Source organism: Setaria italica, chromosome III, assembly GCF_000263155.2.
Source record: "Setaria italica strain Yugu1 chromosome III, Setaria_italica_v2.0, whole genome shotgun sequence".
Classification (NCBI taxonomy): Eukaryota; Viridiplantae; Streptophyta; class Magnoliopsida; order Poales; family Poaceae; genus Setaria; species Setaria italica.
The window spans coordinates 21,182,918-21,201,357 of NC_028452.1; the positions used below are offsets into that span (position 1 = coordinate 21,182,918).

At 40.3% G+C, this 18,440-nt stretch overlaps 1 protein-coding gene and 1 pseudogene across 5 annotated transcripts; both read left to right on the forward strand.

Annotated features, from left to right (window-relative positions):
- On the forward strand, positions 1-10,515 carry LOC101757009. 5 transcript variants are annotated; one of them, XM_022825621.1, is made up of 12 exons: positions 1-270; positions 3,573-3,752; positions 3,877-3,987; positions 4,916-5,251; positions 5,984-6,160; positions 6,258-6,545; positions 7,120-7,242; positions 8,070-8,267; positions 8,368-8,603; positions 8,686-8,890; positions 8,972-9,274; positions 9,966-10,515. In XM_022825621.1, the coding sequence occupies exons 1-12, from the start codon at positions 49-51 to the stop codon at positions 10,263-10,265; spliced, it is 2,679 nt and encodes an 892-aa protein (XP_022681356.1). In that variant the 5' UTR covers positions 1-48; the 3' UTR covers positions 10,266-10,515. The 5 variants fall into 5 exon arrangements, with proteins under 5 accessions (XP_022681356.1, XP_022681357.1, XP_022681358.1 ...); XM_022825622.1 differs by lacking the exon at positions 9,966-10,515 and adding an exon at positions 9,518-9,947 and having other exon boundaries at positions 8,969-9,274; XM_022825620.1 differs by having other exon boundaries at positions 2-270; positions 8,969-9,274.
- Positions 10,516-12,212: 1,697 nt separating this feature from the next.
- On the forward strand, positions 12,213-18,137 carry LOC101780388 (annotated as a pseudogene).
- The last annotated feature ends 303 nt before the right edge of the window (positions 18,138-18,440 follow it).

Below are 18,440 nucleotides of genomic sequence, written 5' to 3' on the forward strand. Positions count from 1 at the left end.
CAGCTCCGTCTTCTCGTCGGTAGACGACGATCAAGCTAGCTCTTTGCGATGGTGAGCGGGTGGACGAAGAAGACGACCTCGTTGCTGCGTAAATGGAGGGCGGCGGCGGCGGTTCTGGTGGTGGTCGTGGCGGCCGTCTTCGTCGCCGGCTGCGTGGCGACGGAAGAGGCGGCGCCGCAGCGGATCCTGCTGGACACGGACATGGACACCGACGACTTGCTTGCGCTGCTCTACATCCTCAAGCAGGACCGATCCGAGTTCGACCTCAAGGTACGTTAGCGATGAGTGCTTAGTAAGTACAGTACTAAAATTTTTCGATCTCCTTGCATCGTCGTCTGTTGTGCTTTGCATCCGGAGCATCAGGCATCAGCTAGGATTGTAATGCGCTTCAAATATGGCGTGGTTTTCCTCGCTTCTCAGAGCAAGAAAGCAAGGATTTCGATGCTTTCTGTTCAAACTTAGCTTAGCATACTAGTGTCGCCGTTAACTAACTAATGATCGTAGCAACGCAACGAGAGATGATCGCCAGATCTCTTTGAAGGAGCAAAGCAAAATGCGTGCAACGGGAGAGAGGTATAGATCGATCGACGAAGAATATCATCGTACTCTGCGTGTATGTTCATTCGTCGCGTCTGTATCGTCGATGCACAGCCTCTGTAGTCCGTGCCAGCTTGGGCCAGGCATTCATTAATTCATTCACCGCCTGGTCTCGATGGCTTGGTTGCACGTCCAAACAAGGCCGCGTCTGTTGCCTTTGCCTAGCGAGTGTAGCTGTGCAGAGCGAGAGCACTGCACACTGCAGCCTGCAGGAGGACAGGACTCCAAGGTCACGTCATTGATCAAATGATCAGCATAGTTACATATTTGCCGGAGATTGTTCGATCTAACTCCTCACATTGTTCAGTTCTCAATGAACCCTAATCTTTTTTTTTCGGCCACAAGAATTTCCGTGCTTAGAGAAGTCTACCATTCCCGGTTCTCAAGTCAACGAAATCTCACTCAATCCCCGAAATATCCCATCCAAGTTGGGTTCCCATTTCCCAAATGAGTACCTCTACAGTAACAGCGTTCCAAACCTTGTAAAAAAAAGGAATTGTTCCTTCAAGAGTACTTCCACTGCACCTCGGTCTATGAACAGATTAGCACACGATCGAAGAGAGAATCAATCTCCCAACTGCAAAATCTTCTTGCCTAAGATAAACAAAAGCACTGATATAGTTCGATGCACTGTCATTAGTCGAGCATGATATACATATAAAATACAGTATATACTAGCTGTAGATAAGACAGTGATAGAGCATCTCGATCCCTGTCTTAGGCTTTGACCAAATGGTTCTGCATGTGTATATATATGTAGTGTTCTTAATATATACACCGCCCACACCGCAGCATATCCTCGAAAAGAATCTGTGAGAGAGGAACTATATAAGTAATTTACAAAGAGAATTTTGTGCGGTTTAAATTGTCGGTTGAAAATGCGTGTAGTATATATACATACTCTATATGTAGTAGCAAAACTTTCTGATTCTTTTCCTCTTATGCTAAGAGATGCACCGGATCATCACCCATATCTGTATCGATTTGTTTAGGCTACTGCCGCTCTTTTATATTAAAAGGAGATATTTCACGGGGAATGCTTTCGTGCTTGAAAGGAGGGGAACGTATTTGGTTCAAACCATCTAGTCCGTGCAACCTTGAAAACTATGGATCAAGACCACAAGATGCTAATCCAATGGATAGGATTAGTGGTGCTGCCTCAAAAGTGGCTGGTGGGTGGAGGAGCTTAGCTGCAAAATATTCCCACCACTAATCCTATCCATTGGATTAGCATCTTGTGGTCTTGATTCATAGTTTCAAAGGTTGCACGGGGTAAATGGTTTGCACGAGATACGTTCCCCGACGAAGAGCGTGCAACTTCTAGAGTTAGTAATTCAGTGGCAAATCAGGGATCAGTCGTAGGGTCAGCTTAGACCATAATTTTGGGTAGACCGCATGACTAACGAGAACAGTTTCTTCATATCCTTATATGGACTTCAATTAACCTACTAAGAATACACGATCACCTAACTAGCTCTGCAACTAGGTGATGAGGCTGCATGGGGTGGTGCGTGTTGCATGATTGCATCCTAAACATGGCCTTTCGGTACATGCCAACAATCCGTCAGGCAATTGGTCAATGGGCTAGTTATAGTGAAAAACATGTTAAATTCTGTAATATTCTGTGCATGTTAAGTTCTCTGCATTTTAAAAGGTGAATATACAAGTGTTTCATGAATGGATTCTAGCTTGATTTTCTTTTGAGCATAATCTAGCTCGATTGCTTCGGTTATTTTTTTGAGAGTTTTTTTCATTACTTTTTTTTTGAGAAAGGGTTGGATTTAATTGATACAAAGGCTATTACATCCAGCACCTTGACAGGGTACCCCTGAGTAAGAAAGAGTTAAGAGTCGTCAAAACTGAAAAGCCCAGTTAGTTCTGAAATGTGGGCTCAGGTTGGGCTCCCGTAGACAGACTCAGGTCTCTCGATGGCCTGCCTTCTCGTAGATGGGCCGGCGAGGTGAGGGTGACTGACTGGTGGGAGGGAGGGAGGTCAGGTGGTGGATGGCATGCCGCCGGCCGCCGCAACCGCCAGGCCGCGCGGCCGGCCGGTCACCCGAGACGAGTGCTAGGGCACGCGCGGCGAGTCAGAGTGCCTTGCGATGCCGGTCACTGAAGGGAGGCGGAAGCCGGCTGCGGGGCATCATGGCGGCGCAGCCTCGGCGGCAGGCGAATCCAAAACGGGTCGCGCCAGTGCGCTCTGCACCTCTGCGTTTTCTCCACGGGTCTCAATGACACCCGCGGATGGATGAGGAGCTCGCTTGAGTGGGGTGGGGCAGAGGCCAATCGGTTGAAGTGGCAGAATGGTGAGATACCAAGGAGGCCTGTTCTCTCTTCACCATCCACCACAAAGACAAATATGAGATATTTGGGATCAAATGTGGTCCTTTTGAGGAGTCTCAGTAGTCAGATTGGGATATTGTCATACTAGGATAATGCACTTAGTCAGCTACTTTGCCTCTTGATTCTGCATATTTCTGATGGTATGGATGGTGCACTGGTGGTAGTGCTCCAATTGATCAGCCCGTTGTAGTTCCTAGAAGAGCCGTCGGTCGCTAGCTGAATGTAACTGGTGCTGTTAGGAACTTCAAGTTTGAGAAGAGAATGCACAGTGATTGATTCGAGGAATCGAGGGCAATATGTGTGGTGGTCCTCGATTGCTGTAATCATGATGGTGCTGCCAAGCTTTGTTTATTGTGTTGATCTCAGAAGAGGTTGTCTCTGGAGGCTTTGCCAGGGAGTGTAAAGCTGGTAGTTTTAGTTGAATGTTTCTGTTCTGTTTCACTTGTTTGTTCCAGTAACCTCACTGCATGTGTGAGTTTATATGTTTCTATTACCAGACCCTAGACACTGCTTTGTATCACTATCTCTGCTTCAGTCTTTTTTTAACAAGATAAACTTCAGAGCTGGAGCAACTTTTGCTGGAGTCCAGTTGTTCTATAATGCATGATACATTTTCTTGTTTACATAAGCAGGCAGTTACCATCAATGTGAATGCGTGGAGTGATGCTGGACATGCTGCGAATCATCTGTATGATATACTCTATATGATGGGCCGTGATGACATCCCAGTTGGAGTTGGTGGTGATGATGGAATATCAGATTCTGGCACCATACATCCAAATGTCGGTGGTTATTTTCCACTGATTGATCAGGTACAAAGTTCTATCTTACCGTCCTCTGTAACTTTGTTATCTAGAGACTACTCATCTCTCAAGAAAGGGGATTTATCATTTCTCTTGTTTAATTCCTAGAAACTAACATTAGGTTAATATTTAGGGCATGGCAACATTTGGAGGCTGTCGGTACAGGCAAGCTATTCCACTAGAAGGTGGTGGACGGTTGGATGTAAACACAAACTTTGGAATCAGAAGGGGTTTCCTTCCACAGGTAACGCATCACTTTTTGTTTCCCTTGTCGATGCTCAAGTAGATCTCTATATGCAGTGGAGGAGCTTGGATTGAAAATGAGTGGGGGTCAATCAAGTAACAGAGGGGGGCAGAATTAAGGGCTTCTTAAAGAAATTTCCTAACCAGGGTGGGGCATGTCCTACTTTGGCCAGCACTAAGCTCCGCCCCTGTCTACAGGTCTCTCAGAATGAAAATGCACATGTTGGCAAATTCCCATGTCCTAAAATTGGTCAATTAGTTTATCGCTGCAACATCTGACAGCTTATTTGATTTCTAAAATAAATAAATTAAAGTTTGGCTGTTGACTCAGTACTATCACTTGAAAAAAAAAAGATCCTAATCCATATGGAACATGTGCCAAACACACTTTGGTCCTATGTTTCCCTTTTATTTTCACTAGCTTAGGCATTTCATGCTGCTAAGTGGAGTTGAAATTGTGTAAACTATCAGCATGAATTATTTACCATGAGAGCTTGCTCTGCATTCTTCTTGTAATATATATTTTCGTTAGTCTTGGGAGCTCCTTTCAGGTTATTTCATGGACCTTTCCATTATCCTTTGAGACTTATGGAAAGCATATTGTAAAGATTAAAAATATAGAAAGGTGGCCACTAGAACCTACTGATGTGTCTAAATGTTTTGGGCAATCATTCATATTTCAGCTGGTGTCAGATTGTTTTAAACTTTGAAGATAACCTGATTAGTGGGAAGTTATTCACAGTAAGGTACAGCACTTGTATTTGCACTTTGTGTGAGACAGGCTGATGCAAAATAAAAACTAATTTAGGCATACTTGTTGCTATATTCAGTGATCACGTTAGTGTGCTTTATGGAAGACAAGCATGTCTACTTTGATTGATTTAGTATTTACAATCAACTCTGTGTCACTATTTTAATCTGTAAAACAGGGTCACAGAAGATACATACCACTTCAGCAACCTACAGTACAACAAGTAATGATAGACACAATATCTGCTGGCCCTACAACTGTTATTCTCATAGGAGCACATACGAACTTTGCTATTTTTCTCATGACAAATCCACACCTAAAAAGAAATGTGGAGCACATGTACATTATGGGTGGTGGAGTGAGATCGAAGAACCCTACAGGTTGCTGTCCAAAAAATGCTACCACATCATGCACGCCAGAGCAGTGTGGTGACCATGGTAACTTGTTTACCAGTTACTCTACCAATCCAAATGCAGAATTCAACATATTCGGAGATCCTTTCGCCGCATACCAGGTATAAGCTTTACATTTGCAAGACAATATCTTTTGTACATCTTTCATGGAAGTTTGAAAGTGGATTTTGTAATTTCATTTCAACTCCTGCATTTCTTAATTTGGTCCCCTTTATCTCTTTTATCATTTACCTTTTATTTTGTCTACCCTCCACGACAAATTTTTTTGTGAGATTATAAATCACTTGTTAGTAGTCACTTTGTTACTCATTTTATTTTATGGTTAAGTGTGCTGTAAACTCTTTGGTACCTATATGTGCTTAATCTTGCATTCATAAAAGCCAGTAATGCATGAATCTATCTTCAGTTCATTTCAGCTGTAGTTAATTTCTCATATGCCACTGGGATAATGCCCAATCCGCCACCAAATAACTCACGCACCCTTTTAAGCCATCACTTTGCAAAAATTCTATCCCCTCCATGCCATTGCTGTCACTTCACTGTTAATTTAGCTACTGAGTAGAGCATAAAGGTCACTTTTGCTCATTATTTCCCAGAAATGATAACATAAAAGAAGATAGCCCCTCACTATGACACTACAACGAGATTCCTCTTGCTCTCATGCTTACACTTGGACCCCCATCAGAAATAGTCTTTTCTTCATTTATCCCCAAAGTTTATAATGATGGGCAAAGCGATCTTACATATTTGTTGGCAAATTGTGGACTGAAGAGCTAAGCAATAGCATAGAAGGATTTTTTTTTCCCAATTAGCTAACATACAAACATCACCAGGTGTTTCATTCTGGCATTCCAATCACGCTTGTTCCTCTTGATGCGACCAATACAATTCCAATCAACGAAAAATTCTTCTACGAATTCAAACGTCATCAAAGTACGTATGAGGCACAATACTGTTTCAAGTCTTTAAAGATTGCTCGAGACACTTGGTTCAATGATAAATTCTATACAGTAAGTTCATGCCATTTACTTCATTTCATTTGCCTCATGTTTTTTTTTGAAAAAAATTCCTGGTTATTTAATTTTTTCTTGTCTTTTCCTTGTTTAGAGCTATTTTATGTGGGACTCCTTTACTTCTGGTGTTGCCATCTCCAGCATGCGCAATGATAAGAAGGGTGAATTTGGAAATGATTTTGCTGAGCTTGAATATATGAACATTACAGTTATAACTTCAAACAAACCATATGATGTGCATGATGGTTCAAACCCATTATTTGATGGTCGTACAAATCCTAAGTTTGGTCTTCAAAAAGGCGGAGTTCATAGCGGTCATGTTCAAACTGGAATTAAAGATAGCTTCTGTCATGTGAAGGGAAGTAATAAAGGAAGATGTGAGGTACTCCAATATAGCAAAATTATTCTTAGGGAACAGTTACACAATTCATTCTTTTCCCTGATAAAAAAGTTTTTGCCGATATTGATTAAACTTGCAAAAAATTCCATTAACTTCCCTCATGTGCATACCTTTATGATGTTGCTAGGCAGGCAGAGATAAGTTGTAAAGCATATTTGCTCGATCAAACTCAACTTTAAGAACCTCATGTCCAGCATGCCTTTAATTCTTCGATTTTAACTTGCCAAAAAGAAATCTCCAAACTGGCATGCCTCATAGCAACCTAGGGGTATTGTGGGCACTTTAGACCTTGATGATACATTTAAAAAGTTTAAGGACCCCACTATGCAATTTCCAAGTTAAAAGGACGTAGATGACATCCCACAACAAGTTTAAGGACCACCTATGCATTTCTTTTCCACATATAATATTTAGTGAATAAGAGATTATGAGAACAGTGCAAATGTTGCTTTGCTATTTAGGAGTATTGGACATTGGACAACTTACTCTTCCATTTTGCAAGTGAATAAGATGAAGTGCGGTGGAAACACAATTTCTGACTAATTATTTTTCTTAGGATGGATACACTAAGGAAGTCTCTGGTCCAGAAGCAGCCCACATTCGTGTTGCTACGAAGGCTAAACTAAACGTGGATAAGAATAGCCCCCTGGACAGGGAGTTTTTCAAGAGCTTCCTTGAGGTAAGCTCTTCTGCCTATCGGCTCATGTCACAAGATTTGCATCTTTAATTTTTTCATTATACCTATTCAGTGTCTACTATGTAAAGTTCAAATGATCTAATAAGTTTGATTCTTTATATATTGCACATACCAGTTGCATTTTTTTTGTTTCTTCCATTTTTCACCTTTTAGCTAGTGCCAAACTATTTACTCAACATCATCTTACCATCACAGAATTACACCACCATGAGCCTGTACTTTTTACAACTTAGTGCTTTCATTGGATAATAGGTTACCCCCTCCTATTTAAATAGACATGTTTTAGAGTCGGCCATAAGAACTTAGAAAAATGACCATCTTACCCTCATTTAGTCCTTTCTAAAGAGTTCCTAATAATTGATGCATGCATGGCTGTTTAGGTGAAACGGCATGGGAAAACAAGTTAATGATGAAGCTAAGAAGGGGTAAGACTGGAAAAACTAGGATGAATCTGTCTAGAAGTTGTGCAATGACATGTATTTTGAAGATAGTAGAAGAGGCTAAAACGACATTTATTTTAAACCGGAGGGAGTGCTAAACTTAAATCTTGTGATCAGGAGTCTACTAATAATATAACAGAACCTTATTTGATGTGTCATTTTTCCTGGCAATCCTGCATGCACATTAGCCTTTGGTGATCAGCTGCTATTTGGGTAACTGATATTCTGTCACAAAAAAAATTTTACAGGAAGAGGTGATGCACCTACATGCATGTGTTAATCTATGAAACTAAAATTTTTCTCCAATCATTCGTCAACTTCATTTATGTGGTATTGGTTCTACTCTTATAACTAAACTATGACCTGCAGGCACTAAATGTTCAGGAGAACTCTGGTCGTTTTGACTTTAAGGCACAATTTCCATTTTACAGAGAGATTCTTTACAGGCCAAACTTCAAACACAAAAACATCAGCAGACCTGTTATTGTTGACATGGACATGAGTCCTGGAGATCTTATCTCCCTAATATACCTCTTGAAGGCACCTATTGAAGCAATAGATGTAAAGGTACGGTTATCAGGAATGGCACAGTGTTGTGCTTCAATGCAGTTAAAGGTTGTTTTTTTGTATTTATTTTGATGCATATAATTTACTATAATGGTTACAGGGGATTTTGGTCAGTGGCAATGGTTGGGCCAATGTTGCAAGCATTGATATCATTTATGATATTTTGCATATGATGGGACGGGATGATATTCCTGTTGGGCGTGGTAATACCACTGCATTAGGCACTCCAAGTTTTGGTTGCGACTATGTCAGTATTATTCCACAAGGCAGTGGAGGACTAATTGACTCGGACACTCTCTATGGACTAGCTCGATCATTGCCAAGAAGCCCTAGAAGGTATCTTATAGTCACCAGATGACCATGTACAAATGAGTGCACATGGCCGAGATACTTACAATTTTATGATTTCCATTGCTAGGTATACTGCTGAAAATTCAGTAAAACACGGTGCTCCTAGAAACACTGACCATCCAGAACTTCGACAGCCATTGGCTTTTGAAGTTTGGCATTCTATTAAAGAGCAGCTTGATCCAAGTGAGAAGATCACTATTCTCACCAATGGACCTCTTACAAATTTGGCCAATATCGTGCTGTCTGACAGGGATGCAAGTTCTTTAATAGAGGTCAGCTGTTTGATACCTTCTTTCAGTTTTATTGCTATTAATTTCAGTTCCAACAGTATTGATCTATGCTAATTGCAGAAGGTTTATGTTGTTGGAGGCCATATCAGAGATGAAAATGATTCCAAGGGAAATGTGTTTACTGTTCCATCAAACAGATATGCAGAGTTTAATATGTTTCTTGATCCGCTGGCTGCGAAAACAATCCTGGAGTCCTCTCTGGATATCGCACTGATTCCTCTTAGTTCTCAAAGAAGAGCTGCTTCCTTTCCATCTATCCTTGAAGCTTTAATGCATGCTGATCACACTCCTGAATCAAGTTTTGTGCACCACTTGTTGCTCTTGCTGCATGATCTTCAACTGAAGCATAGGCTTTACCGCCACATGGTAAATGTCTGCAATTTATTTTCTCCAACAACTTTATCTTGCCAAAAAAAAGAGAATCCCAGAAATTTCGTTCGCGACATAGTATAAATGACTCCATAAGGATTCACAAATCCATACTCTGCAATGCCTTGCAAACTGAACTTGCCTATCAGGAGCTGTAGACTAAATCATCTAATTGATAGCATGGCACTCAACTTTTCGGTCGAGGAAATACTGTGTATACATTCGTTCCTTTTTGCTTAGGTTAACCTGAACCTACCTAATTGCCAATCTAATGTCCGAGGAGTCTCATAACCGGGGGATTACTGTACAGTCACCTGGCACTTCCATTTTCCTCAGGTTTTTCTTTCAAACATTCAACAACTATCAACTTGAAATAGCATCTAGATGACAGTGAACAAAAACAGCTTGAAATAACACTTTCACCTCTGGTCGTGTGTTTGATAGCTTGTGGCGCTCCTGTTGTAATGGTTTAATATCATATTTTTCTTCTCTAATGATATGATATTTGCAACTCTCCTCTGAGAAAAAATTAAGATACTTTCATATAGAGCTTTCTGGGATTTAGATCCCTTGCCCCAAGAGCTATTTGAAACAGAGCCTAAAACTGCAGCTGTGAAAAGATGTCCTAATTGTCGTAGTTGATTCGCTACTGATTGTTTTTTTGGGGTTTATATCATCATAAATATAGGATATGTTTCTGGGAGAAGTTCTTGGTGCTGTTTACTTGGTGGAAGGATTAAATATAAAACCATCTTTGCAACTGAAGCCAATAAGCATTGTTACCAACAGCACAGCAAGCACGGATGGGCAGATTGTTCTCGACAAGGGGACTGCAGGTTCAGTGGAAGTATTAGCTGATTTCAGCACTGAACAATATTACAGTCGGCTCGCCAATTCTTTAGGCAACAAAGAGCAATCTGCTGTTATTGGTAGTTTTGAAGAACAGATTGCTGTCTGGAGCAGGCCACCTCAGAAATTGGGGACCTGAACATACAGCATAGCTTTTGTGCAGCAGTGCTGGTGAAGCACGAACCATTAAGTTTGATTCCAGAGTACATACCTAGCTTGCATTCTTTTCTTTTCTTTTCTTTCTTCTTCTTGTCGTATCACGATACCTGAGCACACTAGTATAACAGATATAATAGATTTGTCCTGTTTATTTGGGCACCTGTAAACATATTTGTTTCTCTTTAGATGTAACGGCCATCATTGTTCAACAATATATATCTATTTATCTACCTCTGTAAGATTAAAATTGCTTGTTTTCCCTAGTTTGGGTTGTTTCTTTGATTTGCTATTTGACTCTTTAAGACGAGGATGAATCATTGACAATATTTGGTGGGCGCATGGTTAAAAATAGAAAATATCGAGGCTTTCCAAACTATGGTGCGTCAAAGAACTCAAGATCGTGGTGTTATCATAAACACTTGACTCTGGCCACTTGTCTCGGTAGAATGAAGGAACTGCAGTCTTGTTTACGGAGCAGAGGCGTGTGCTGGCGCTCTTCAGTGTATATCTTTCCACACTTGTTATTCCTGTGCAATGCGACCGATAACTGCAACTGGAAGGGAACGCCAAGGCAAGTAGCTGCTCAGAATGGCAGGCAATGCACTCTAGAAAGCCAGGTATATCAGTTCATTTGTCACAAGACTCTGCTTGTGCAATGCTTCATGGACAGGCATAACTGAAAGGTAAAACCTTCTCCTTGTTGATGAATGGGAGGTATACGTTGGAAGGTGAGCTTTACATGATCTGTCTGTTGAGAGTGTGTGTGTATACTAAAGCTACATCTTTACATATGCCAAGGATGGATATGCCTGTATCTTTTGTTAGACGATACTATGCATCTTGGATTCTTGGTAAGTGGTCACGCACATCCAAGTAGAATATATTGGTTTCGTCTACTATCCCTTCGGTAAGAGGAGATATATAATTAATAAAAAGTCTCGTACATACGGATCAGGCAGCCGTTTAAACATCTAAATTTCAATAAGCTAAAATTAGTCCTGTCCTGTTTGAATCCGTGACTAATTTTTAGCCATGATCGAAGTCTATTCTATACCCTAGTGGGACCTGCCGCAATGCATTCCCGCGCTGCTTGTTGGAGGGAAGGTATTTTAGTCTTTTGTCATCTGTGGTATGAAACTAAAATTTAGTTAGGAGTTAACTAATTTTTAGCCCTACCTTTAGTTCCCTGTTTGGATTATTAGGAGATAATTTTTAATTGACTAAAGTTTAGCCCTAATGGCCATAGTTCATAGGACATCGATACAGTCTCAAAAGAAAATGTATTACACTTCTAATAGCATTGTATCTAGAGATGTATCTTTTTTCGCAAGGATAGAGATGTATTGTTTCAAGTAGAAAGAATTATATACTATAAAAGTATTATTTATGATGAATCTCATCTCATAACACAAAGTGTAATCCTATATGATTTCTTATGTAGCGACTGTCAAATCAATGTTTGATGGGATCAATAATAATCCTTATCTGACATATAGTTGAGACTTGAGAGCGGTTGTAGGAAAACAATTCGGTTTCCATAAGTATCTGCAAATAAATATACATTTAACAGGTATAAGTGCGGCATGAGTGGGCTTGGTTGGATTCATGCAATCAAAGCAAACCATATATCCTTTTCTGTATAGGAAACCATAGTTCTTCGCCACTTCATTTTTTTAAAAAGGTTACCGATCGAGCGCTCAAAAACCTTCTTTTCTTTGAAGGAGGACTCTAAAGCCCATTTAGAACTGCAGGCCCGTGTTGTGCTCTCAAATAGGCCCAATATACAGTCTTTCACAGTTGATGGGCCTGCACGAGGTGGGCATGGATAGGCATGCCGCCGACCCCTCGCCACCCACGCCGCGCTTGCCGGGGGCGAAGACGAAGCCTACTAGCCTAGGGCACGTGCCGCGACGCAGAGAGCCTTGCAATGCCGGTCGCCGAAGGCAAATGCCGGCTGCAGGAGAGAGGGCATTTGCCTTCGGTGACCGGCATTTGCATATTCACCTGCCATGAAATAGGTCTCTTCGTCTCTGTATCGTCTGGCAGTTTTTTTATTAATTTTTACATAAGTACATTAAATTTAACAATTGACATGCTGCTATCTCTTGATCCTTACCTTACTAGCTCTGGCTTTCATGTTTCTAGGCAAAGGAGTTGCATTTGCACTGATTGTCAACATGAAATCGCACTAATTATCAACATGAGTTATTTACCTTAACAGTTTTGTCTGAATTCTGCTCGTATATTTGTTTTCCACTAGGCTAGGAACCTCCATGGGATTATGGTTACTTGATGGACATTCCAATTACTGGGTGGACTGTAAACAAAGCATATTGTAAAGACTAAAAATATAGAATTGTGGTCACTGGAACCAACCAATGTGTCTGGTTTGTATGCACTTTAATGATATGATAACTAGTGGTAACATATTTGGAGTCAGGAACAGCTGATCACTTATATTTTCAGTCTGTGTGAACCAGACCTGAGGCAGAAAAAAAACCCAATTATAGGCAAACTGCTTGATATATTGAGTGATCACCTTAATGCGTTTCTTTGGAAGACATGCATGTTTACTTTTATTGATTTAGCATTTATTACCACCTACTGACTATATTTTAATCTGTAAAACAGGGTGGTAGGAAATATACACCACTTCAGCAACCTAAAGCACAAGAAGTAACGGCAGAAACAATATCTGCTGGCCGTACAACTGTCATCCTCACAGGCACACATACAAACTTTGCCATTTTCTCATGACTCATCCACACCTGAAAACAAACGTGGAGCACATATATATTATGGGTGGTGGAGTGAGATCGAAAAACCCTACAGGTTGCTGTCCCAAAAATGCTACCACATCTTGCACACGGCAGCAGTGTGGTGACCATGGTAACTTGTTTACTAGTTACTCTACCAACCCCAATGCAAAATTCAACATATTCGAAGATCCTTTCTCTGCATATCAGGTATAAGGCTTAGATTCGCAGGAGAACCCCCTTTTTGTACCCATTTGCTTGAAGTTTGAAAATGTTTTTTTCTTATCCCATTTGCATTTCTTAATTGGTACTACCTCCGTTCCAAATTGGAAGTTATTTTAGCTTTTTTAGTTTCATATTATTATGCTAGTGTATGTCTAGGTGCATATAATATCTATGAACCTAGAAAAATCAAAACAACCTACAATTTGGAACGGAGGGAGTACCCTTTACCTTTGAATCCGCTATTGCATTTGTAGCACTTCTCCCAAGGAACAACGGCAAAATTGCATCCCATATCTTCTTTTTATTTTTTATGTAGCAAATTCTTTTGCGGGATTATAATTCGCATATTTGTTCATTTGTTACTCACGTTAATAGTTAAGTGTGCCATGAATTCTCACATACCTGTCTTTAGTTCATTGTTATTTCACTTCAATTAACAGATCATCTAATCAGATAGAGAGAATTCCTTCTATACCTCTGGGATAATTATCCACTGTCACTGAATAACTCTCATGATCCCTTCTCTGCCCCCACTTCGCAAAAGTCGGATCCCCTCCATGCTTCACTCTTAGCTTGGGTACTGAGCAGGGCATAAGGGACATTTCTACCCCTATTATTTCCCCAGAAATGAGAACTGAAAAGAAAAGGCCCCTGCTATGACACTGCAATGCTATTCTTCTCACGCTCACACTCGCACTTGGGTACCACTAGAAAAGCCTTCTAATTTCCTAATATACCCCCATCCGTCCCTCCCCAAAATAGTATGTTGAGGTCAGCAACATTTATCTGCTCTAATTGATGGCTAAACTAACCATGATCATCTAGAGGGTACCAGTTTTGTCAAATGATAGCCCATAAGGAAGCATGAGTTATTTGGTGGCAGATTGTGTACCAACTACCGACTGAGTTAATAGCATTGAAGGAACCTTTCGAATTAGCTAACATATATATAACCATCACCAGGTGTTTCATTCTGGCATTCCAATCACACTTGTTCCTCTTGATGCAACTAATACGATTCCAATCAACGAAGAATTCTTCTATGAATTCCAACAACATCAGAGTACTTATGAGGCACAATACTGTTTCAAAGCTTTGAAGATGGCTCGAGACACTTGGTTCAATGATCAATTCTATACAGTAAGTTAATGCCATTTGTTCCATTTCATTTGGTACACGTTTTTTTCCCTCACTTTTCCTTACTATTTTCAATTTTCTTGTTCAGAGCTATTTTATGTGGGTTCCTTTACTTCTGGTATTGCCATCTCCAGCATGTGCAATGACTTAATCGGAAATTTGGAAATGATTTCGCTCAGCTTGAATATATGAATGTTACAGTTATAACTTCAAACAAACCATATGCTATGCATGATGGCTCAAACACATTATTTGATTATCGCACAACTCCCAAATTTGGTCTTAAAAAAGGTGGAGTTCATAGCGGTCATGTCCAAACTGGAATTTCAGATAGCTTTTGTCGTGTCAAGGGAAGTAATAAAGGAAGATGTGAGGTAAATATTGCTGAATTACTTTTAGGGGACAGTTGTACCATTCTTATTTTTATGATAAAAGAAGTTGTTGCTGATATTGATTAAATTTAAAATAATTCCATTAACGTCCCTCCTACACATGCCTTTATTATCATGATATGATCTCGCCGGACAGCCAGAGATGACTTGTAAAGTGCAGTTGTTCATAGAAAACTCAATTTGATTTGAATATACATATAAAATCTGATGAAGAAAACATTAAGGGAATGGTGTAAATGTTGCTATTCAGTTATGGTCAAGTAAGTTGCTCATCGATCAAACAAATTATATGAATGGACAATCTTACCATGTAGGGAAACTCAATTTTCTGACTAATTGTTTTCTTAGGATGGATACACTAAGGAAGTCTCCAGTCCAGAAGCAGCCCACATTCGTGTTGCTACAAAAGCTAAACCAAACATGGATAAGTACAGCCCTCTAAACAGGGAGTTTTTCAAAAGCTTCCTAGAGGTAAGCTCTTCTGTTTGTCGGCTCATGTCGGATGACTCGCAACTCATGTTTTTGCATTATTTCTCTTCTATTTCAAACTCTGTCTAGTGTGTCAAGTTGAAATGATCTAATAAGCTTGATTCTGTGTACACTGAAACATGCCAGTTGCACGCCTTTATAGTTGTGTATTGTCAGTATAAATCCTTGGCGAGGTTTCAAATTTTTCATTTTTGATTTGATGTATCCTATGGTAATATAATCGACACATGACAACCAGCTTATCAACATATCAGGATTTACTTCCGAGCTACTTAACATCATCATGAGCCTATATCATTGCAACGTAGTGCTGAACTTCTCTTTTCATTGGGTAATAGATTAGTTATCTTGAATCTCGTGATCGGTAGTACACTGATGACAGGATCTTATTTGACATGTCATGTTACCCTGCAATCCTGCATGCAGATAAGCTTTCAGTACACAAAGTTTCTGTATGCATCTATCAGCAAGTGTTTATGTGAATTGGCCTGGTTTTATGACTAAACCATAATCTGCAGGCACTAAATCCACGTGAGAACTCTGGCCGTTTCAACATTAAGGCACAACTTCCATTTAACAGAGAGGTCCTTTACAAGCCAGACTTCATCAAAAACAAAAAATTGGACGACCTCTTATTATTGACATGGACATGAGTCCTGGAGATATTGTCTCCCTTGTATGCCTCTTGAAGGCACCTATTGAAGTAATAGATTTAAAGGTACGATTATTGGGAATGGCACAGGGTCATCCTCTATGCAGTTACAGGTTTGGTTCTTTGTGTTATTTTACAAATGCAATCTCATTACAATATATATAGGGGATTTTGGTCAGTGGCAATGGTTGGGCCCATGTTCAAAGCATTGATATTGTTTATGACATTTTACATATGATGGGCCGTGATGACATTCCTGTTGGTCGTGGCAATACCACTGCGTTAGGCACTCCAACTCTTGGTTGCAACTATGTCAGTATTATTCCCCAAGGCAGTGGAGGATTTATTGACTCCGACACTCTTTATGGACTAGCTCGATCATTGCCAAGAAGCCCTAGAAGGTATCCTACTATAGTCACCAAATAAACTGCTAACATATTAGAGCACGTGCTCTAGATACTTACAATTTTGCTGTTCCATTGTTAGGTATACTGCTGAAAATTCAGTAAAACATGGTGCTCCTACAAACACTGACCATCCAGAACTTCAGCAGCCATTGGCTTTTGAAGTTTGGCAGTCTAGTAAAGAGCAGCTTGATCCAAGTCAGAAGATCACTATTCTTACCAATGGACCTCTTACAAATTTGGCCAATATCGTGCTCTCTGACAGGAATGCAAGTTCTGTAATAGAGGTCAGCTATTTGATACCTTTTGGTTCTATGCCTTTCCAGCTGTATTTTGATCTATGCTAATTTTAGTTTTGTCGATGTTAGTATTCATGCGCAAGGTTCCTTCTATGCAGGAGGCTTATGTTGTTGGTGGTCATATCAGAGATGAAAATGATTCGAAGGGAAATGTGTTTACTGTTCCATCAAATAGATATGCAGAGTTTAATATGTTATTTGATCCCCTGGCTGCGAAAACAGTCCTGGAGTCATCTATAGATATCACACTGATTCCTCTTGTCTCTCAAAGAAAAGCTGCTTCCTTTCAGTCTATCCTTCAAAAGCCCTAGAGCATGTTGATCACACTCCAGAATCAAGTTTTGTACACCTTTTGATGCTCTTGTTACATGACCTTCAGCAGAAGCATCGGCTTTACAACCATATGGTAAATGTTTGCAATTTTTTCTATTTCTTTGGTACAACCAAAATTTGAGAATCCTGATATTCTTTTTCTCACATCAGTCTATAACCGTATAAGTCCAGAATGATTCACAAATTGATGCACTGATTCAAAATGAACTTGCCTGTTGAGAGTCCTAGAACATCCCAAATTTGGTCACAGGATTTGGGATCGATGGCATGTCCAAATGAAAGCAGGGACACTCATAACTGAGCTTGCCTTCTTTCCTTTTTACTTCGATTTATCCAGCCATCCTAATTTCCAATACTGCTACAGTTAAATCTTGTGAATCATGAAAGTTTTGATGGGCAGCTAGGGTATTTGATGGACCAAATACTAGAACATACACTAAAGTTCTCCTAATCTTGGGTTTTAATAGGAAAAAGGATCAGGATGGGTGCCATGGCCCCTGCAGTCCCCTACTTGTTTCGTCACTGCTTAAACAACGTTAGAGGACATGGACAAAATTATACATGTCACAAGCTGGGTGGAATAGTATTCTATAGCTACCCAAAATTATACATGTCACAAGCTGGGTGGAATAGTATTCTATAGCTACTGCACGAAATTTCAGTAGCAACTGACGTTGACTACTGGCTACTATGGAACGCAGTTCAGTAGTAACATGCTTTCATTTCAGTAGTTCTAAGTGCTTTGTTCAGTACATGCTGGGGTATTATTCTACCTCAGGGCGCAGTATGTGAAAATCTTTCTTAATTTTCCTAGTTGATTCACTACTAATCCTTCCTTGTGGGGTTTATATTCTCAAAATTGTAGGATATGTTTCTGGGAGAAGTTCTTGGTGCTGTTTACCTCGTTGAAGGATTGAATTTAAAACCATCATTGCAATCGAATCCAATAAGCATTGTTGCCAATAGCACAATAAGCACGGACGGGCAGATTGTGGTCAACAAGGAGAGTGCGAATTCTGTGAAGGTATTGGTCGATTTCAGTAGAGAAGAATACTACAATCGAGTTGCTAATTCTTTAAGCAACACGGAGCAATCTGCCGTTATTAGTAGTTTTGAAGAACAGACCAGAATCTGGAGCAGGCCACCAGTGAAATTGGAGGCATGAACATAATTACACAAATAATGAATTATTTTATGTAGTAATCACTGTAAAAAACGACGGTTTCCAAGGGCGGTTGAAACAACATTTTTAGGGGCGAGCGCTACCCGCTCCTAGCTTTCGCAGCTACAAATAGTTGTTTGCAGGAACGGGTAACAGGCCCACCCCTGTAAAGCTTTTTCCAGGGGCGGGTGATGTCCAGGGGCGGGTGATGGTGTCACCCGCCCTGGAAATGTCGTTCCCGCCAAAATTTTGTGCCATTTTCATTCCAATTTTTTAAAATGTGGTTCAATCAACACATTCAGATCC

Bases quoted from the DNA above. Each gene is read 5' to 3' on its own strand.
- LOC101757009 (XM_022825620.1), top strand. From the start codon at position 49: ATGGTGAGCGGGTGGACGAAGAAGACGACCTCGTTGCTGCGTAAATGG. The intron at 5,252-5,983 runs GTATAAGCTTTA...AAACATCACCAG, and splicing joins ATCCTTTCGCCGCATACCAG to GTGTTTCATTCTGGCATTCC. The intron at 6,546-7,119 runs GTACTCCAATAT...TATTTTTCTTAG, and splicing joins GTAATAAAGGAAGATGTGAG to GATGGATACACTAAGGAAGT.